The sequence below is a fragment of the Melopsittacus undulatus genome, chromosome 12 (assembly GCF_012275295.1).
Source record: "Melopsittacus undulatus isolate bMelUnd1 chromosome 12, bMelUnd1.mat.Z, whole genome shotgun sequence".
Taxonomy (NCBI): Eukaryota; Metazoa; Chordata; class Aves; order Psittaciformes; family Psittaculidae; genus Melopsittacus; species Melopsittacus undulatus.
This window is the reverse complement of record NC_047538.1, coordinates 1,471,290-1,493,379: the sequence shown is the minus strand read 5'-3', so window position 1 is coordinate 1,493,379 and position 22,090 is coordinate 1,471,290. Positions and strand designations below refer to the sequence as shown.

At 39.6% G+C, this 22,090-nt stretch overlaps 3 protein-coding genes across 7 annotated transcripts in view; 1 reads left to right on the top strand and 2 right to left on the bottom strand.

The window, feature by feature from the left end:
* DHRS3 (dehydrogenase/reductase 3) overlaps positions 1 to 22,090 on the top strand; it is a 180,028-nt gene that overhangs the window by 96,321 nt on the left and 61,617 nt on the right. The gene's annotated exons all lie outside the window — the stretch shown is intronic.
* Positions 977 to 5,496, bottom strand: LOC101878656 (arylacetamide deacetylase-like 4). The gene is made up of 4 exons (XM_005141686.2): positions 5,320 to 5,496; positions 2,956 to 3,172; positions 2,495 to 2,558; positions 977 to 1,751 (listed from the first exon to the last, which is right to left on the bottom strand). Exons 1-4 carry the CDS (start codon positions 5,494 to 5,496, stop codon positions 977 to 979), a joined length of 1,233 nt encoding a protein of 410 aa, XP_005141743.2.
* LOC101878489 (arylacetamide deacetylase-like 4) lies at positions 7,057 to 13,502 on the bottom strand. 3 transcript variants are annotated; one of them, XM_031042440.2, is made up of 5 exons: positions 13,447 to 13,502; positions 12,925 to 12,992; positions 12,458 to 12,674; positions 9,012 to 9,075; positions 7,057 to 8,740 (listed from the first exon to the last, which is right to left on the bottom strand). In XM_031042440.2, exons 3-5 carry the CDS (start codon positions 12,627 to 12,629, stop codon positions 7,966 to 7,968), a joined length of 1,011 nt encoding a protein of 336 aa, XP_030898300.2. In that variant the 5' UTR covers positions 12,630 to 12,674; positions 12,925 to 12,992; positions 13,447 to 13,502; the 3' UTR covers positions 7,057 to 7,965. The 3 variants fall into 3 exon arrangements, with proteins under 3 accessions (XP_030898300.2, XP_005141742.2, XP_030898301.2); XM_005141685.3 differs by lacking the exons at positions 12,925 to 12,992; positions 13,447 to 13,502 and adding an exon at positions 13,040 to 13,290; XM_031042441.2 differs by lacking the exon at positions 13,447 to 13,502 and having other exon boundaries at positions 12,925 to 13,057.

Below are 22,090 nucleotides of genomic sequence, written 5' to 3'. Positions count from 1 at the left end.
TAGATGATCTTAAGGTGCTTTCCAGCCCTGACTATTCTATGATTCTATGTTATTCTTGGAATGCGGATGATACAAATGATTGTTCAGAGATAGCAGTTAATTACTGATGGAAGGTCTAGTTTATGATGGGTTGCTATTGACAATAAAAGCCAACTAAGGTGGAGGTTAAATTGTCTCTTGCATCTTACATAAATTATCTCTTGGTTGATCTGCAGCAACAGTATATTGCTTCCTGTATTGTGGACATTATTTAAATGGTTTAGAGTATATAATTTTAACAAGGACATCTAGAAAAGAAAATGGGAACTAACATGTTGTGGGGAAGCTAATCTGCTCTACAAAAGTAAATATTTCAGTCTTATTTTGTTATTAGAGTATTTAAGCAGAGGACAAGTTTTTCAACATACTTCTAAGTTTGTTAAGCATAGGAAAACACATAATTTCTTCCATTATAATTTAAACATAGCTGCTGTGGACAGTTGCAGTTTTCACTTCATTTAATGTACCAGTTTCCTAGCCCATAGACATAGCTGGAGACTGGGAATCTTAGATGCTACATGTAGCATATATCACAGGCACTGCATTATAGCATTTTAGTATCAGTATATTTTTCCTTTGCCAAAATAAACCTTTGGCAAAGGAGAAAGATACTAAGCCTTCTAAGAAGAATTAAGCTGTTGATCAGAATATAATAAAATGGGTCAGACTGATTTTAAAATTTTTACTTCATCTTTAATATTTACTAAGAGAATAGCAAGCCTCTAGTCCAAATAGATCATTAAAATAGGCAGACTTTACGTGGAGTACTTTAAACAGCCTGAAAAGAAACTTTCATAGCATTCTTGAAATATCTTTTCCAGTGGTCACACTGGCATAATTGCTTATAGAAGTCCTATCTGAACTTTATATATGGAATTTAGAAGCATAAAAGACTACAGCAAATTGGCAGTTCTTGCAGAAGGAAAGAAAATTGTTTCTATAAGCTTTTTAGAAAGTTCACAATATTGTCAAGACCCCTTTTTCCAGATGGGAATGACAACCAGTCAGTATTAAATGAATTTATGATTCCATTGAATCCATCCTCAAGGTGGTACCAGGTCACTGGAACACCATTGTCCTCCAGTCTCTTCTTGTAAAGCAAGCCATCGTCCCTCAGCACATCATACTCACAAGTCAGGATGAAAGACTGAGGCAGCTGCTGAACCACAGCATCTTCAGCCAGCAGCGGGCACAGGTTGGGCTCACAGAATCTCTTCACTGTCTCATAAATCTCAGTTGAACAGTCAAGTAGCACATGTGGTTTGTAGCCTCTGACTTTAAATTTTTGGGGGATGTGATCTGGATTTACCCACTTCCCATAATTTAATTTTATATCCATAGGAATATGGGAGCCCTCCAAAACCTCTTGCATATGAAGCGCATGCCCATCTAGGTACTGTAACATACAGAAAGCAGCACATTCTCGGAATAAGGGAGGGACTCCCTGATTCTGCTGATAGGATGGTAAATTGAAGTCCAGGGCCTGCAGACCTGGGTAGATCAAGACCTGGGCACGCAGGCTGGGGAGCTCTGATCTACCTGCAAGGGTCTGGCTAACAGCAGCTGCCAGGTTGCCCCCAGCACTGTCCCCACAGACAGTTATGTTGGCAGGATCCACACCATAGTGCTCTGCATTCTTCATGAAATGTACGGTGGCATTAAGACAGTCTTCATACGCAGCAGGGTATTTGTGTTCAGGGGCTAAACGATACCTAGCACACAGGAAGAGACAACAAAGGTAAGAGAAGGAAGTATTAGTTTTAAATGTATTGTTGAAAACATTGGTTCCTGCAACCAGCAGGATTTTCTCTTTGATCATAAAATAAACTGCAGGTTGTTGGACCAGGTGGTGCAGATTAACCTGTTGGGATATCATCTGTTTAGGGCGTTTCCCAGGTATTTGACAACACAATAGTAGTCCACTGCCAGCTATGTTTATGTTTTATCAGCAATCCTTTAGTCATTATATGCTTTAGCTTTCCATGGGTCAGATAGAAATGACAATACATCTGCTTTATGACTTTGTTATAGTGTAACTATATCCTCATAATCCAAATCATTATGTCAGTATATTGGTGATGATATTAGCTTGTCATTCATAATGTGCATCTGTAAGCATCAGAGTTTCCTCGAATACAGATTAAGTAGGATATATGGCTTACTATCGATTTACTATCAGTTTTGAGTTTGGAATTTGAAAACAGTGATTCAAAACATTATTTTCCAGGTGGGTATCCCAAAACATTATTTGTGATGTAGTCGGGCAGTGAAAACTTAGCCTGAGTCATTCTTCAGTGGCTCCAAACAATAACAGAGTGAATTTGTAAATCACATGCTTGACAAGCCCCACAGAAACATTCTCTGAGAATGGTTGTTGCTGTGGTTAGGGAAGCTGTAAGGTTATGTTTACACTGTAGGAAATAATCTATAATGAACAGCATGAGGAGAGACTCACCCAACAGATATAACCACAGACTCGCTTTCTCTGGCAATAGAGCGGCATAGCCTTTCGTGAGTCTCTGAAAGAAACAGATTTGGTGGGGTTTGGTTTGGTTTGGTTTGCCAGAGTATTAATTCTGTCTATTGCATAAGTCAAAGATGTGCAAGAAGAAAATACTCTTAAGTTTCTTTGCCCCCTCCTACATATCTTCTCAGTTCTTTTGCACCACCTCATCTTCTTATTTCAGTATTTGCTTACTTGTTTTTTTTCCCCCTTATATCTTATTGTCCTTAAGAAAAAGCACATAATGGACAGCAGATTCTTTCTTCTCACAGGCAGACTCAAGGAGGCTGCATCTGTCGTTATACTCCCAACTTCATAAGTGCTATAGGTCAAACAACAATCAACTTCACCATTTATGAAGTAGATACTTCTTTAACTACATTATAATATCTTTTTTCTGTTAGATATCTTACCAAGACTTCCAAATACCCATCCTCCTCCATGGAAAAACATGACTCCTCTCCTTTGGCTGGCAGATGGAGCCTTAGGCTGATAAATTCGTACAGGCACTTTTTCAAACCATAGGTCCTTGATTAAGAGCTTTGGGTCCACTTGTAGAATCTTTCTATCTTGCATGTACCGGACAAAGTTAACGTGGCTGCATATACCAATATTTTCCAAAATCCTTCCCTGTTCAAAGGCAAGGAGAATAGGGAGTTCACTCAAGAGATTCTGTATTTTCCAAAGTAAAGAAACTGTATGAGGCAGTATACTCCTGATCTTTATGTTGTATATTTCAGGGCAACCATAAAATATTTGAGTAGTACAGGTATAGTACGACTGAACAAATAGCAGCATCATGAGAGGACGCATGAGCAGCAGCATTCACTGAAGAACATAATCTCAAAGTAATGCAACATTAACACAGTGGTGAAATATATCCCTTCGCTTTCTCAGCGGATCCTTTAGGTAACATTGGAAACAAGTTTGCTTTTCACTGAATATTCTGTCCTTGCCCCTGAGGAGATGTGGAACCATAGTGAAAGGTGATAGTTCTGGTGCTCATTTTCATCATGTGGACACTTGCCCAAAGTAGAGTTGACTAAGTTGAAAAATATATTTGATAATTGCTTTTTGATTTTATGTCAGAGATCTTCACTGATGTGTGCAATGCACTAGCAAGAACATCCTGAGATATTTAGTAGGCTTAAACTTCTGTTCTTCCTCCATGCCATCATGATACTCATGCCAGGCACCAGAAGATGAAAAGAATACAAATGAGAGCTACTGGTACAATATAAATTTGCAAAAATAGGAAAAACCACATAACCTCTGTTTTGAAATACATTTTTTAGTTATGTCAGACTAGTACTTAGGTCCTTACAAAGATTTGGATCAAGCTTTTATTATTCAGTATTTTGTTACGACTATTTCTTCTTAGACGACTACATTTGTGTGGCTTGTCAGCAGAGTGTTGTGACTTGAAGTGTATTTACTTATGAAAGACCTTTTCTACAGTGACTCCAAGTCCTTATAATGTTCTCTATGCCTGATATTTTTGATAAAGAAACTAATGCATTTTGCAACATGCTGATTTTAATTATAGAAACTAGTCTTAGTATCTCTGATTGGGTACAAACATGATACAACTATTTATTCTTTATTCTTTGGTATTTGCTATTTTCCAAGGAGAAATAACTACAAAGAGTATTATCACCTTTACATTCAATTTACTTGGGGTTTTTTGCCTGTGTTGTTGACATTGCAGCATACAATTCTGGTTCATGCTACTAATGGGCAGTGTATAAATATAAGGAGAGAACTGGCTTTTCCAGCTGCTTAAGTGATCTCTTTCTAATCAAAACTTCTGTGCATCCAAAGCATGAGAACATGGATCTATAATTCTTTACTGTGGTCTGCTGTAATCTAGAATATATCTGACAGAGATTTTTCATTTTTCTAAAACATTTTAAATAGTTTTTCCCTTTTGGAGTTGTTTAAATGATTTATTAAATACATTATTTCTGTTCTATCTTGTGTGTTTCTAACACCTTCTGTCACCACAGCATCTATATACCTATCATTACATGAAATTCTCCTGATTCAGTGGGCTCCTATGTCAGCAGAAATCACCAAAAGTTGAGTGCTGACAAGAGCTTCAACTCTTGTGGACCAATTCCCACTCTCTTCCAGACCTGTCCACCTGAAGCAGCTGGGCTGGCCAGAACCCCTCATTCCTATCAGAGAAGCCTGCTCAGTTGCTGCAGGAGTTACAAATATATCTTCAGGGAAGATGGACTTCTTCCACCTCCTCTTGGGCAACATTACCTGATTTTGTCACTTGTGTGACAAAAAATACCCCTTTCCCAAAACGATTTTTAAATGTTCAGTTTCTGATTTTATCTTCAAGTAGATGACTCCTCATTCCCATGTCTAAGGAAAGCTTGAAGGCATGGTCCAAAGACATCTGCTATATTCTGATCCCATATTGGAAACACAAATGATCCAACATGCAGAAGTGGTCTTAATCAGGTTGTTGCTAGGTTAGCATAATTCATTGTAGAGACACAGTCAGACTTTTCAAATGCTGTGTTAGGCAGCATTTACATCCTGCCTAGTGTCAGAGCCAGGCAGGACTGTAATAATGTAGCTTAGTGTCAAAATCTGGTCAAGGTTTCCCTAGGAAAACCAAGCTTTTAAATCTAGCATGCAGCATGATAACAATGCCCTGCTTTCCTCTCTAGAAACTAATTCCAAGAAGGGCTTTAGCATTGCATTAAGTTTCAGATCTGCAGATTCACCATGCTTCCACCAGAAACCGCACCAGCTTAACTTACCACCATAGCTCTGCTTATTAACATGATGTGGATGATTCGGAGCTTTACCGGCTCATTCACTCCAGGAGGAATTTCTGAGTTGGAGAGATCAAAATTCATTGCTCCCAGGACCAGCAGTACAAATCCAGCAACAAAAACTGCCAAGAACAGTACAAGCAGTATGTATAAAACAGCCATTTTGCTGAGCAGCCAAGTGGTCTGAAATGTCTTTGATTTGACTTTCCCAGATATCTTTGGCTTGTTACTTCCTGATTCTGTGTTCGTCATAAGGTTGCTCTAGTAAAAACCTTCCTCCTCCCTTTTTACAAATACCTTGGTTGGTATCTTGCCCTCTCCCACTTTCTCTCTCTTGTCCCTTTATTTCACAGAAGATAAGTTGGTGAAACTCCTGAATTCGTTAAGAGAACTATGCCAGCATACTCTTGGAATTGTTGTAAGAAAGCAGTCCTTAGCTGGGAGATGAGTGTTAGGAATAAACTGTATTAATATTAAATTAATTAGAGGTTGAAAATGGACACAGGGCATTTATGTAGTTGGAGTTTGTGATACTATAAAGCAACTGTGTTTCTCTAGGGTTATGCAGAGACAGGATCCTGCAGATGGTAATTGTTACTCTAAAGGGACAGATGGATTGTCACCAATGTGTTTTTGGAAAGGTACACTTGTGAAATCAAGTCATTACCTCAATCTCAGATTTTTTGGTATTTGTGTATTCTTCTGAAAGGAGAATATAGTTAAAAAACCCACAGGAGGTTGAGTTCAGATTCATCATCAAGATACGATTCATCATCAAGATTACCTCATGCCAGATAACCTCAGTAACTCTCAGTGTGCAGCAGGTAGCATGTAAAATGACTTAAGGTAATCAGCGATTAAAGAGTTTCAGATCAAACTGGTTTACCTTCTTGCACAATGGGATTGTGCAAATGTAGAATGGGATTGTGAAAATGTAGAGGTGGCTTGTGCTAGTGTAGAATGGGATTGTGCAAATGTAGATTGGGATTGTGCTGATACAGAGATGGGATTGTGCAAATGTAGAATTGGATTGTGCAGACATAGAGGTGGCCTTTGCTAATGTAGAATGGGATTGTGCAAATGTAGAATGGGATTGTGAAAATGTAGAGGTGGCTTGTGCTAGTGTAGAATGGGATTGTGCAAATGTAGATTGGGATTGTGCTGATATAGAGATGGGATTGTGCAAATGTAGAATTGGATTGTGCAGACATAGAGGTGGCTTGTGATGATGTAGAATGGGAGTATGCTGATGTAGAGATGGATTGTGCAAATGAATGGAATTGTGCTAATGTAGAGGTGGGTTGTGCTAAGGTAGAAGGGTCTGCTAATGTAGAATGGGATCATGCTACTGCAGAGATGCTGTAGTTTGAATGATGCTTGAGATACTAATTGTGAATCTAAGTCTGCAATTCCTCAAACAACTGGGAAGTCAGAACATTGTTGAAATTGCAGATTCTCAGGGAAATGAAAGGTAAAAATGTCACTTCATTAAGCAGCCATGTTATAATTTGTTGTTGGGGTTTTTTTTTATGTTAAGTTGTAAGCGATAGGGGAAGTACCATGTCATTTGAGTCAGAAAACTTTCTAAAATGAAATTTTGTAGGATTAGCAAGAGTGTGGTCTCTGTCTGCCAGTGTTGCTTTGCTCCTCTTACCACGAGGTGTTCATTTAGGTTTATCAGTGAGTATGTGTTTAGCAGGTAACTTGCTGTTGTAATAGAAGTACTTGAAATGCTAGTTTTTATTTTTTTTTTGTTACTGAAAACATCACAATTGCCACACTATTACAGTGATAAGAGAATACAATATTGTGCTTTTCTTCTCTCTTACCTCTGTGATCTTCAGAGCTTTTTCAATAAACATAGCATAACAGGTAACATAAAAGGTCCTCTTGAGCATAATCGTAAGAGAAAAAGAGTACAGAAAGGAAACCAAGTCTTGCCTCTGCCCTTCTGAAACATGCACACACTCATTACAGTTTAGGGATTCCAGTTCAAGAATCAAGTTCCAAAATGAAATATCATTTCTCAGATTTCAAACAGAATCAACTGCATACTAGTTCCAGTTCAGGACTTCCACTTCAGACAGAAGCCTTTCTTCTGACTACGCTTCTCCTGAAGGAAGAAACTTTCAAGAACAGTGTAGTCTCTGCAAACTAAGCCTAGGAATTAAAATGCATAGCTGCAATTTCACTACAAGACATAAGACTTCACAGAACCTGAATCATTTGGCTCTTCATCTGATACCCTGAACACCTTCTGTCATTCGCAAAGGCCAGAGTAGACCCTGGTTGTTTTCTTCAGCATTCGTCAAGAAGAGATGTTCTTGCTGCTTTTCTTGAAGGCATGCCAGGCATGCAAAGACACTACAATTGCTAGAGTTGAAGTGAAACAGTATGTGCCAGGTGCCTACTTCTGCATCTTGATCTTAATGGTGGTGTTTTCTAATCATGGTTTGTGGAATGGTGATGCTTTAAATAATTTTTACATTTCTTTGAGAGCCACTGCAGAAGCAGAAATTAGAAAGTGGAAAATGCAGTCAAAATCCGGTGTCAAATGTGTTTACATTCTTTGCCAAGTGTAAATTCACCAAGGATAAAGTAAGATTTGCATCTTTGTTCTGAAAAACACTTCTATAAGTTATTTATAAAATTCACAATACTATCCATTATCTTTTTCCCAGTTACAAAGGAAAAAATCCCATATCCAAAAAAGGCCAAAATTCCATGAAAACCACTCTCAGAATGACACCAGGTTACTTGAACACCATTGTCCTCTAAGCGCTTCTTGTATAACAGCCCGTCATCCCTGAGCACATCAAACTCACAGGTCAAGATGTAGCTTTCCGGGAGCTGGCAAATAATGGAATCTTCAGCTAAGAGTGGGGAAAATGGTATTGATAACATTTCTTTGATTGCTTCATGGACTTCAGGTTTATATGAGGTGGGTTTCTGAGGTACGTAGTTTCTCATCTTGAATTTGTCAGGAATAATGTCGGCACTTACCCATTTCTTATACTTCTGTTTCATACTCTCAGGAACATGTCGGTTTTGGAGAACATCTTCCAAAACTGATGGTTCTTTATTAAGATAGCGAAAGCAGAAGTAGACAACTGACTTCCGAAACAGCAGTGGCACTGAAGCATTCTGCTGGTAGGAAGGCAAGTGAAAATCCAGGCCCTGCAGTCCTGGATAAAGTAAAATCTGAGCACGTACTTTTGGGAGATCTCTTTTATTCAGCAATATTTGGCAAATACCTGTAGCAAAATTGGCTCCACAACTGTCACCACAAAGGATGATGAGAGCAGGATCCACATGATACTCTTCTAAATTCCTCATAAAATACAAGGTGGCATTGAGACAATCAAAATGCTGCCCTGGGTATGGGTGTTCAGGAGCCAGACGATAACTGGAATGTCAAAGATACCGTGTTTATTGTCAAAGTGAGTATAAAAATGTAATTTAGTTTTAATCAGTGTAGACTGGAAAGACAAACTAATGGTATTACAGCTATTTTGGAATACTGGTCCTACAATCACATTTCTCAATGGAATGAAAGGCTAAAGTGAAGAATTAGGGAGTACAGTTTACAGTAGTAAATGTTTTCAGCATAGGTTTCAGATAGGTTTCAGCTGTACACTGTGTTACCATAAATACTTTGATGTAAAAGTAGCACTTACCCCACAGACACAACCACTGAGTTGCATTTTTTGGCCATATAGCGGCATATTCTTTCATAGGCTCCTAAAGGGAAAGTTAATCAGAAATGATATGTTAAAAATCAAATATCCTTTTGAAATGGAAATTTAGATCCTTGAACATAAGCTTTGTGAAAGGCACTGCAACGTGAGACCCATGAGTAATTTCTGCTCAAGTCTTTACCTGTTAATGTATTTTCTGGTTATTGATTGGTGGCTGTTAGGGCATAATATAAGCACCTAAGAATGGTTGTACTAGGACAAACAGATGTCTGTCTAGGATGGTATCACATCTCAGATGTTGTTCTCTAAGGAGAAGCATAACCTGAGGGCAAGCATCTATAAGTAATAAGAAGCATACAAGAAGCTGAGGCTCAGGGCACTCCTCTGAGACAGAAACTGTGTCTTCATATTAAATGCCCTTGGTTAATGTTTCTTCCCTGAATTACTTAAACCATTTCCTGAAGCCATGATCTGAACATTAACAACTTTGTGAAGAATTCCATGGCTTGCTTACAAAGGTGTAAAAAACCATTTCTATTTGCTCACTTTGTGCCTGGATTTCACTACTTCCATTTGATGACATTCACTTCTGTGCTGTATGAAATGGTGATAATTATTGCCTGTTTAACTTCTCTTCCGTCTCATGGTTTGTAGACATTTAGTGCATCTGTCTTTATCTATCTGAGCCTGAACGATCATAGTCTACTCATTCTCTGTACAGCAGCACTTTTCTCTTTTGATACTGCTGTATATTATTTGAGGTATGGGAACCAGAACTATAAGCAGTATTTTGTGTTTACATGCACAATGGAATTATTACAGTGGTATAAAGAAGTTCCCAGTTTTGACCTTTCCTAATAATAATCCCTTGCATTTTATTTGCTTTCTGACTGCTGCTGGGCACTAATTCAACATTTTCAGGCTATTTTCTACCATAATCCCAAGATTATCTTCCTGCAAGGAAAAAGACTGCTTAGAGCCCATTGGTTTATTTATTAAGGTAGGATGCTGTGCTCATGTCTGACTTCTCTACACACCATTTCACCTGTCATTTTATTGTCTAATCCTTTGCTATCATAAAGACACTCTGCAGGTTTTCAGCCATCCATTTACTAGCCCAGAGGACTTTGTATCAGTTTTCAGCATCTTTTCTTTTTCTGACTAAATTGATTAGCACTGACCCCAGCACAGATCTCCTTATGGGAATCTCCCAGGAATATCCCAGAACTCATCTTTTTTCTCTCTTTTAATCAGTTTTTATCTAAATGAAAGACCTTCCCTCTTGTATCATGGGTATATAGCCTCTTTAAGAGGCGCTTTTGGAAATCAAAGTAGGTTTTATCAGCTCAGTCTCCTTTATTGCTGTATTTACGGACTCATTTAAAAAAGCTTACATTGATTTGTGAAGTATGACTTCCATTTGTATGGATTTTAAGGAGTAAGCCATATTTACCTGTCCACTGATTTTGTTCTTCATTGTAGCTTTTGCTAATTTGCTAATTGCAGACTTCAGGCTTACTAGGATATAGATTCCACAAGTCCTTTAAAAAGCTTGGCATAGAATCGTAGAATCCCAGAACAGTTTGGGTTGGAAGGGACCTTAAAGCTCATCCAGTCCCCACCCCCTGCCACAGCCAGGGACCCCTTCCACTAGAGCAGGTTGTTCCAAGCCCCTTTGTCAACCTGGCCTTGAACACTGCCAGGGATGGGGCAGCCACAGCTTCTCTGGGCACCCTATGCCAGCGCCTCAGCACCCTCACAGGGAAGAACCAATGTTAGTTGCTCTCCTTTTGCCAAGTACCAGTGTGAATTCAGGTGAAAGGTCACATTCTACAATCAGTGTATCAGTGTGGTTATTATCTTAATGGTACATGAACAGCAATAATTATGCCACCACACTATGGCAACTACAACTATGGTGTGGGGGTTTTTCTGCCACTGAAAGGAATTCACCTTTCACTTAGATCACAGCAGCTTATCTTGAGTCCTCAGTGCCACCCAAAGTAGCTCTAGAACTAGAAGTGTCCCAGGTAGTGCCAGTCTCACACTCCACCCAGACTAACATGCTCTGCAGTAAAACAATGGTAGCTTATTTCTGCACAGTGCAGAATGAAACCTCAGTTCCTGGCATTTACATTATTATTTATGCATGATGCTAAGCAAAACTTAGTAGACTCTCAAACTCATTTGCAGATAACTGGAGTCTGCCTGGAGTGTAGTGGAGACTTACTGTGTGAAATAGTATAGGAGTCAGACCCCACAAACTTCCCTGTCTGACCCCTGGAATGAAGTCTGCATTTCCATGTTAAGTACTTTGGCTTTCAGACAAAGCACACACTGATTCGGCCGCTCAGGAGGAGATCCAGAATAGATAAGAGGAGGCTGAGAGTAGCAACTGAGACAATCAAAGGGTTGTCTTCCTGTCTGAAAAAGAACTAATGTATTCTATGCAGTGTTACCACAAGGATAGGTCTTCCCCAGATTGGTTCTATTTTTGATGCTTATTTATTATTTATATTTTCTTTGATTTTGATTCCTTGTTTGCTGAATGGGGATATATTTTTAATGTATCCTTTAAGTTCTTTCTTGGGCAATGTTATACCTTTTAGACTTTCCTTTGATGCATAGACTGCAAGTTGAGAAACAGTTTCATAGCATTTCTATATGAAAGATGTGTGCTGAGCACAGAAGTGTATTTAAATTCCGCACTTTGAGGCCCTATCCAGACTTAGAGAAAATGCTTTAGTCCAGTTGAGATTGAAACCTAAAAGTTTGTCCTTGGGAAATAACCAAAGCATTGCTCCAGAGAGTTAAGCCAGAATGTATTTTTTAGCAATAATATTGCCATTTTCATCATGTAATAATTTCTGAAAGTAAATCTAGGTTCATTTGTGCATCAGCCTAAAAGGATTTTAGGTTGCATTTCTGGCAAAGATGGAGAACGGAGGAACAGGGAAGAGACCTGATTGAAACCCTTACTCCAGGATGCTGCTGTATCTTTCAGCTAGTCATTAGTTAAGTTACAAGAACATCCTGTAAGCTCCGCTTCCCACTCAGTGACCTATGAGTTTTGTTTCAATGGTCTCTCTTTTTCTGTGCCAGCAAACTGAATCTTCCTCAGTCAGCAGGAGGAGTAGTGGCGTCCCTCTGCTGTTAGCTGACAGCTGACCCAGGGGGTTCTGGAACACAGTTCTGGATTTAGAAGCCTCAGATCTGCTTTCTTCAACTTAGCCTGTAGCCCAAAGGAAGCAGAAATGTGAGTCCCCTTAACTATGCACTAGGCTATTAATTCTGCAAGGCAGTTAGTAGTGAGATTGCAAAGGCTGTTGTCAGTAGGAAGAGAAGGTGAGATATTGACAGCATCTGAAGGTAAAAATGTAAAGGTTTGAATTTGATTTTAAAAATAAAACTTGCTCTTTTCTTACTAATGCTTCCAAATGTGCCAGCGCCTCCATGAAAATACAGTATTCCTCTTCTTTTGCCGGTAGGTGGCCATTTGGGCTGATAAATCCTCAATGGTACCTCATCTACTTTGAGGTCTTTGATAAGAAGTGTTGAATCTCTCCATGGTGGTATTCCATCGAGCACAGTTCGCATTAAGCTTAAGTCACTGCAGATTCCCAGCTTCTGCAAAATCTTTCCCTGTTGAAAAGAATGAACTCTGAAGAAGAGGAGCAATGTCGGCTTGCTTCTGATAGACAGCATCATTATATATACATGCAGTTCACTAGATACAGTATACATATAGTTGGGGGGGTTTAATTTTCGTGTGAAATGGTTTTCCAATGTAAAGTGGCTGCAGTTTGACAGATGCACTGAAAAATCTAAGTAAGCTTTTTAGTCATATCAGTTTTATGAGATAATATAATGTGGTTCATACAACTATGCTTACAGGTTTCAGGGGGGTGAATTGCTTCTTCTTTTCTCTCTTAAGCCGTTATCTTCCAGCTCCAAACTATCCTATCAAAATAAAAGCAAAATCCTCAGTTTTAAGAAAGTTCACTTACCAAGACCATGGTTGTAATCATCACTGAATGATAAAACCGCAGCTTTAGAGGTTGGTCAATTCCGAGTGGCAGTTCTGAGTTGAAAAGATCATAAAATACCCCCCAGAAAAACAATGCTGGTACTATAACAGGAGAGATGAAAACCATCCCTATTGTTGCTAATGTCACATAAACAGATGCCATTTCACTTCAGTAGATGTGGATGCTAAGAAAACCCTGTGCTGCCTTAAGCCTTGTTTTCAAGTGGTTCTGATGTGTCTTCACAGGAGACTAAGCACTCACTTCATAAGCAGAAATGAAAAGTTTATTAATGTTGCAACATCCTATTTTTCTCCACCCTTCTTTTGCTAATGATATTGCTGGCAACAAGTTGTTATACTTAAAAAAAGGGCAGGGGGACAGTTTACCCTTTACAAAAGGTGGAGTTCCGAGTATATGGAATCGACTTGTACCATGCTGTTCACTAGCAATGAGAAACGATAATTCAGAGGAGTCCTTATTTAAAGATGGTCAATGTTTGTTTTGTTGTGGGTTCATTACGGATGGACATTCCTGTTGCAGTGTTGAACTGTAGTGATGTGGGGCTATTTGCATTTGTCATCAAGGTGTGTACTTCTCTGGGAAGAAAAATATTCATTAAAAATAATATTTTTTAATAAACTTTGTTTTATACTGTACATTAAGATTTGCACTATCACTGATCTTACTTGTACTCCTACTCCAGTGTGAAGAGTGATATCTGTGCATAAAACATCTTGTGCAGCTAATATAATGTAGTACATACATCACAGGTTATACACTGAGCACAGGTATTCATTTAAACCAAAATTAAAGCATGAATGTGTGTCTTACTGTACAATAAGGTCTCTTCAGATACAGAGTGGTGTGTTTGGAGACTATTTCTGGTAAAAGTTTCTCACCAATTAAACGCTCAGAATTTTATATTGATTGCGATTCTTTGTAGCTCAATGTAGAGGCATGATGAATACATGTGTATTAGTAAGGGCTGATTGAAGTTGATGGCAGTTTGTGGTGAAATAATTTTTATGGCTTATGTTGTTCTCACTGGAATTTCATTTTCCACACAATTTTAAAGTTACAGCTCCCAAGACTTTTTCCTGACCTGTCTTTTACAGGGGAAATCCAGGCTGAAAACTGCTTTAGTCCTTAGCTTCATTGGCAAGTGTTTAAAACAAAGCAATCCTGACAGCTGATTTGCACAATTTTTGCTTGTGGAGATAACAGTGGGATAAAGCAATGTAAATTTACACCAAAGTTTGTGAAATGGGCAAATCATCAGTTGTTCACAGTAAGGGCTTTTTCTTTGCTGAGGTTGGCTGGTTTGGGGCTGCCTTTCCCCTTCCTTGGAGCACAGAGTGATCTGTGATCAAGAATAGTAAACTCACAGAGGCACTTCTTATTGCAGTGGCAGTAAACAACACTCTTAAGAACAACCAACAACAATGTAATGAAATACCTGATGTTTGGAATAGAGCAGTTCAGATTATGAAAGCCTCATGCCATGGAGAACATGTGTATCTGCTGGAGCTGGATAATCTATTGCTGACACTACTGGCAGGAGCCTTTTCCTCACAGTATTCAGTGAGTCAATAATTAAACACCATTAATCAAAACCAAAACACCTGAGAGATGCCACCTCTGTTTTGAAACTGTGATGGATCTGATAGAGTGTAAGGAGTAGTTTTTGACTGTCTTTTTTATTTAAAAAATAGACTGAGAATGAGACAGTTTGTAGTGGTTTTTTTATTTGCTTTTTGATGTCATGCTCCTGCAGTTGCCTTCAGGAAGTATCTGTTGTACAGTTGTGCCAATTTGAACAAAAATCTTTCTGTTGTGCATTATAGCCCTTTAAAGCAATGTTGGTTAAGTAATGTTTCAGAATAATTTCTTCATGTTTTAGTTCTAATCTCTTAATATCCTAATATTTTACTCTTAGACCATACTCTGAGTATGCCTAATCGGAGCATATTCTGTCTTCTAAATCAGCTCCTTCTTTATTGTCCAGTTTCCATGTTTTTCCATCATCAAGCAAATCTTACAGTCTTATTGCTGTGCAGTCCTTCTGGGATGCTCATATGCACAACTGTTTTAAGATCCTCAGTGCCCTATGTTCCAAAATGCTCCTGCAACTCCTATACTCCTGTGGCTGCATGTCACTTTTGTGCTGATGCTTATTCTGAGATGCTTCAAGTCTTTCCAGCCTGGTCAGGCTGTTCTTGCTGATAGAGGGGTAGAGATATCTATATGATCACTGTCAGACTGGCACATTTCTAACAGTCAGTGGGGCTTTGGGTGGGCTTTTTTAATTGGTTTTAACATGTTAAATTGTTAGGAAAAAAATGTTTAATCTCCCTTCAGTCCGTTCCATAAAGTGAGTACTTCATGGCTTTGCAAACAGAAAGGCTTCTCTTTCTGGCAGTAGATAGATATCCATCCCAGATACAAAGCTACTAGTAGTAGTTCTTTAAACTGTAGATGTTTGCTGATGTGTTTTGCTACATCCATTCTATTCTTTCAGCAAGCTCAGTGCAAAACCCCAGCTCCCACAGAGTCTTTGCCTGTCCATAGGTAAGAACAGCCTTACATTAGCTGAGAAAGGTTGAGGAGATTGCACTAAACTGGAGGAAATGAACACAGCTTGACATTCGGCATTATAAGGTGCCCTGTGGATATACTTATGGTTCTTTATTCTTATCAAACAGGCAGCTCATAGCTCACAAAACTGATACTTTATTCATTGAATTTAGTGTTGCTGGAAACTGATTTATTTAATCTATCAGTTGCTGAGTCCAGAATGAGAATAATTGAGGCAATTCTTCCCATTTTCTCATCAGCGAGCCTCTCTTTATGCAAGATGTTAGTCACCTCTAAAATCCATTCTTAATTTTTCAGTCTATTTGTAATGGCTATAGTAATGATGGGAAGGCAAAGTATTATAACAGTACATATTCAAATAAATATTTGCTGTTTTTTCCCAGGCTTAGCCTGTGAGGTTTTAGAGGCTTATGTAGCTGTGGCATCAGACCTCTTTGCACACTGAGAATGTAAAACTCATCAAGGTCGCGTAAACTGTTTATCAGCAGAAGTGGGCAGCTTTCAAACCAAACATTAATCAGGGCAAAAGTGTCAGGGCAGTTGGAGCTAATGACTTACCTGAATGTCATGTGCTACTATTTATCTAGGTAATTTAGTAGAGTCCATAGTGCAACTTAACTTGGTATTACCAAGTGGAGCATGTAAGAAAATCATAGTCCTCTAGTTCACATTTCCTTTCTTGTATTTATGTAAACAAATGACTGAAACCACCTCAGACCTCTTCATACCTTTAAGCTTTGGTCTCCTGATCTCCTGATCTGTGTCATAAAATGGATTTAGTGTGCCCTTTACAGTGATAGTTACAGCTTAATATGTGCTCTATTATACTAGTTTTTAAAGGTGGTAGGTATTTGCTGGATCTGTTTCCTTCTCCATTTAGCCAGCCTCCTACCTACCTTTCAGTTTCCTCCCTATTAGTTATCTCCATCTCCCCACCCAAATTAGTAGCTACTCCCTATGCATTTTGCTGTTACTCATGACTAAAAGCTGTCTTCCATTTAGTCTGCCATGCATCGTTATTTTAACCTTTCCTTTCTAAGTTATTTTTTGAAGTGTATGTCTTCCAAATGACTCTTAGATTAAACATCTGGATGCGTCTTGGTAACTGTGCAGTTCTGTTCCTAAGAATGGGTAAACTCTGCTCCACACAAATGGACTCCAGATAAGCTGCTCTGGAACATCCACCTGGGATTTCATGACAGGTCACCACACCAAAGTGTATTCTTATTAAATGATAAGTAGTTTTAATGTGGATATAAAAACTGCAACTGACCTTCATTTGCTGTGGCCAGATCTGTCTGAGACTCATTACACCAAATATATAGGTTAGCAGTTTCTTCATGCTCATGAGAGTGCCAGCAAACATAGTGAATCACTGAGGAAATTGGCAATTAGAGAAAGAAGATTGACAGGATTAAAAGCAGCCATAGTTTGCAGGATTATGTCTGTTTATTTCAGGAGTGGTATAGAGAATGGGCATCATAGGCAGAGAATAATGTTAAGTGCTTTTAAATAAATAATATTATTTATAAATAATATAGTTACATAATTTGGAATATTTTCTGATTGCCTGCTTATTTTAAAAAATAAAAATACGCAACTTGCTGTTGTATATTGACTTTTAACTAAAGTGGTACAAAGAAGTGATGTAAAGATAGCAAAGGAGAAGATAACTGAAGACTTCTGTAATAGACAATTGTAACATGATTGGTGTAGAACAGGTAACCTAACTTTAAAATTCTATTATTAAACATACAGCTTTAGTCTATGAAGGCATAACAACAGATTCAGTAAAAATATTTAGTATATTAAAATATTTACTGATCTAAACCAGAGATCAACATGCTGTAATGTGTTTTGGGCACTCAGATTTGGCGCCCTAAACAAAGAGAAGTTTACCAGGTTATTCTGCTGGCATTAAAAACTCAATTGTGCACTGACATCTGGTGATGGTGGTGGTGCACAGCAATTTGCTTTCCCTTCATTTAGATTCTTCTGTAACACATAGCTGCTCAAATAGTGTTAAGACTTTCCAGCTGTACTGATCTTTCCAGCATTTCACTAGGGTTTGGGTCTTAACAGTGTTCTGATCTGCTCTGAATCATATTATTTGTGTCACACTGCCTTTGTGCCAAAGCATAGAGACCAGCTAAAGAAACAGCTCATGTCCACATTATTTGGGGTTAATAATAGCACCAGCTTTTATTAACTAGCTTTGTCCACACCCTGTTACTGCCTGGATGGTCTAGCATGGTCTGTCTCTTTACTCAGGATGCAAACTCTAGAGTAAATTATTGCCTCAGGCATACTCACCTTCCCTTTTGGAAAGAAGCAGCTGTTTTTGTCAAGGTGGTAAGTAACTGCCTGCTGGATTTAAGCCCAGCCGGTAACTCAGAACCAGGCAGCCACTTGCTCACTCCCCCTCTTCTCCCTCCCCCTGCTCCCAGAGCGATGGGGAGGAGAATTGAAAGAATGTAACTTCCGTGGGTTGAGATAAGAGCAGTCCAGTAACTAAGGTATAACACAAAACCACTACTGCCAATAATAATAATGATAAGGGAAATAACAAGGGGAGAGAATACAACCGCTCACTACCCGCCAACTGATACCCAGCCCAACCCGAGCAGATGTAGTCAGACAAAGAGGAAGTCTTAAAACTGATAAATCTCTCATGGGTATTAACCCCCTCAAAAAGACATGCTGAAGATGCTGCAGATCTTTCTCTTTTAAATGTTATCAAGGAGTCTTTGCCTATGAAGAACTTAGGAAAATACAATCTTAACAAGTATGCTTCCTTAAATGGGACAGCAGTAGCAGCCATTTTTCTCCTTAGTAGCTGGTGCAGTGCTGTGTTTTTGACTTTCAGCCTGGGAACAGCACTGATAACACCTATGTTAAGAATGTAACATTGTATCACTTTATGGACAAATTGCCCCTAATGTCAATGAAGTGAGTAAATCTTGGCATTCATGGCATAGGTTGCCCATATGAAAACCAGGTAACATTCAAAAATCAATGTTAACTGGCATGTTTGCCTGTAAATGAGGAAAATTTCTCGTGAGTGGTGTCCCTCAGGGATCGGTGTTGCAACTGGTCTTGTTCAACATCTTTGTCGGTGTCATGGGTTCAGCTGTAGCAGTCATTTTTCTCCTTCTTGTAGCTGGTGCAGTGCTGTGTTTTGACTTCTGGGCTGGGAACAGTTGCTTTATAGCGAGCATGTTTTGGGGGTGTTTTTGTTCAAGGCTTTTTCTGAGCACATGCTCCAGCCAGGTGGAGGAGGGGAGGCCGGAAGGAAGGAGAGACAGGACGCCTGACCCAGGCTAGCCAATGAGGTATTCCATACCATAGCACGTGATGCCCAGGATGCATACTGGGAGAGAGAGAGCAGGAGGGGTGGAGCTCTGGAGGAAAATGGAGGAGGGAGCACGCGGTGCTCGGCTGGGCAGGGTGGAGTGAGTTATGGGTCGGTGGCTGGTGGGGTGTTGTATTCTCTTTACTTGTTATTGGCTGTATCATTATTATTGTGTTATGCCTTAGCTATTAAACCGTTCTTGTCTCAATCTGTGGGGGCTACATTCCTGGGATTCTCCTTCCTAACTCTCCGGGAGTTGGGGGACTTGGTTTAAACCACGACAGTCGGTGACATGGACAGTGGGATTGAGTGCGCCCTCAGCAAGTTTGCCGATGACACCAAGCTGTGTGGTTCAGTTGATCCACTGGAGGGAAGGAATGCCATCCAGAGGGACCTCGACAAGCTTGTGAAGGTGGGCTGATGCCAGCCTTATATGAAGTTTAACCATGACAAGTGCAAGGTCCTACACCTGGGTCGAAGCAATCTCAGGCACAACTACAGGCTAGGCAATAAGGAAATTCAGAGCAGCCCTGCAGAGAAGGACTTGGGGGTGTTGGTCAATGAGAAAATGAACATGAGCCAGCTTCAGTGTGTGCTTACAGCCCAGAAAACCAACCATATCCTGGGCTGCATCAAGAGGAGCGTGACCAGCAGGTCAAAGGAGGTGATCCTGCCCCTCTGCTCTGCTCTTGTGAGACTTCACCTGGAGTATTGTGTGCGGTTCTGGTGTCCTCAACATAAAAAGGACATAGAGCTGTTGGAACAAGTCCAGAAGAGGCCACGAGGATGATCAGGGCACTGGAGCACCTCCCATATGAAAACAGGCTGAGAAAGTTGGGGCTGTTCAGCCTGGAAAAGAGAAGGCTGCGTGGAGACCTCATAGCAGCCTTCCAGTATCTGAAGGGGGCCTACAGGGATGCTGGTGATGGACTCTTCATGAGGGACTGTAGTGATAGGACAAGGGGTAACGGGTTGAAACTTAAACAGCAGAGGTTTAGATTGGATATAAGGAAGAAATTCTTTACTGTTAGGGTGGTGAGGTACTGGAATGGGTTGCCCAGGGAGGTTGTGAATGCTCCGTCCCTGATGGTGTTTAAGGCCAGGTTGGATGAAGCCTTGGGTGGCATGGTTTAGTGTGAGGTGTCCCTGCCCATGGCAGGAGGGTTTGGACTAGATGATCTTAAGGTCCTTTTCAACCCTAACTATTCTATGATTCTAAAATACTGTGGAAGACTTTTGGGGGGCTTTTTGCTTATTCAGGTTGTATTCATACAGAAAAGCCACATGGAAGAGCCCTGTAAAACTTCTTTTTCCTGCCTATACTGAATAAGTGTGACTAGATGTCACTGATAGTGTTCTGGCAGGCTTTATTTTCTCATACACTGAATGTAACTAACACAGGCGTGCCAAGCATTACAGAGCATCCTTCCTTTGTAGTGTGTCTTCTGTCTGAACACTTGCCTTACATGATTGTCTGCAGCATGCTTTGCTTTTGATTATAGCTTAAATAAGCCAGTGGTGGGCAGAAAACACATACAATAATATCAGCAAAAAGATTCTTATTTCTAAATGCCAGAGCTAGAAATTTCTCTGACAAGAACAAAACTAATTCATGGTGTTCCAGGTATTAATTTAAGCAAAGATAGAAGTTTTGACTGTAAGATTGCTTCCTTGCCCTGCTCCCATTTCTGCATGTAAATGCATCTTGCCTCCAAGTATAACTCAGTGAAGAATTTAAGGCATTAGTATCTAATGACATCAATCATTATAATGCAGGTTAAAAGATTACAGTAAAACAGAGGAAACCGTTACACTGTCAGACATTCACCTCAGGAGAAATGTGTCATCAAAACAGTTACTGATATTTCTTGGCAAAACTTACTTTCATTTCCAAGACAAAAGCCTCAGACATTTATTATGCCATTTTATTTGTACTGCTTTACTTAATCCTTACTCTCGTCTTGTAGAAAGTTTAAGATCAATGTGAACTTTGCATTTTTGTGTTTTGTTTGTGAGGGGGTTCTTTCTCCTTCATTCTCCTTTCTCTGCCATGGCACTTGTCCTGCATTTAGCTGTAACAGTTCTTTTCTCCTTCTTAGTAGCTGGTACAGTGCTGTGTTTTCAACTTTAGTATGAGAGCAGCACTGGTAAACTATAGAAAGTGGGGGGAGTTATGTGGAAGGTCACTGCTTGGATCAGGCTGGGTATTAGTCAGCAGGTGCTGAGCAATTGTATTGTATGTCACTTGTGTTTGTTGTTTTCTTTTCTTTTTCCCTTTTTAGTTTTATATTCTCTTCCTTTGTTATTTCCCTTATCATTATTGTTTTTGGGGGTAGCAGTAGTGGTTTTGTGTTATACCTTAGTTACTGGGCTGCACTTGTCTCAGCCCATGGAAGTTACATTCTTTCAGTTCTCCTCCCCAACCCTCGGGGAACAGAGCAGGAAAAAGCAGGGGAGTGAGCTAGTGGCTGCATGGTTCTGAGCTACTGGCTGGGCTTAAATCATGACAGTACTTTATAACAAAGCGCTTCCTGCTTCAGACAGTGTGGGCCTCCAGTTAATACAAACTCTTTATAAGCTGATATTACTGTGCATTCCCATCTATATATAAAAGGTGTATGCATGATTCTTCTAATGGATGTTGTGTTCCTTAAACAGTACTTTTCATCATATGTGTAGTTTCAGGCCAGTTCCCTTTTCCTGACCTTTTTCCCTTTCCCTCCTCTTCTTTCTGTCTTAGCTCAAATCTGTTCTGCTGCATTCAGTTCTCTTTAAGCTTGCCTCAAATTCAGCTTTCATCAGCTTTCACCTGTAAATCATTGACCATGCTCATTACACACTTAACCTGTAGATTCATGCCCTGTTACCTGCCCCAAGTTCTCCTCAAATCACAGTTCATGCTTTAATATTACCAGAACTTTGCTGAGGCAAACTGCATTGGAGAATACTTGCCATGGGGGCAGACCTTTTACAGGTATAGGAGAAAATGCTGAAGAAGTGGTAGAGGAAGGAAAGGAAAGTTCATCTGATTTTGTTTCTCATAAGAGAAAATTAAGTGAAAGCCATCAACAAATCAATTTATT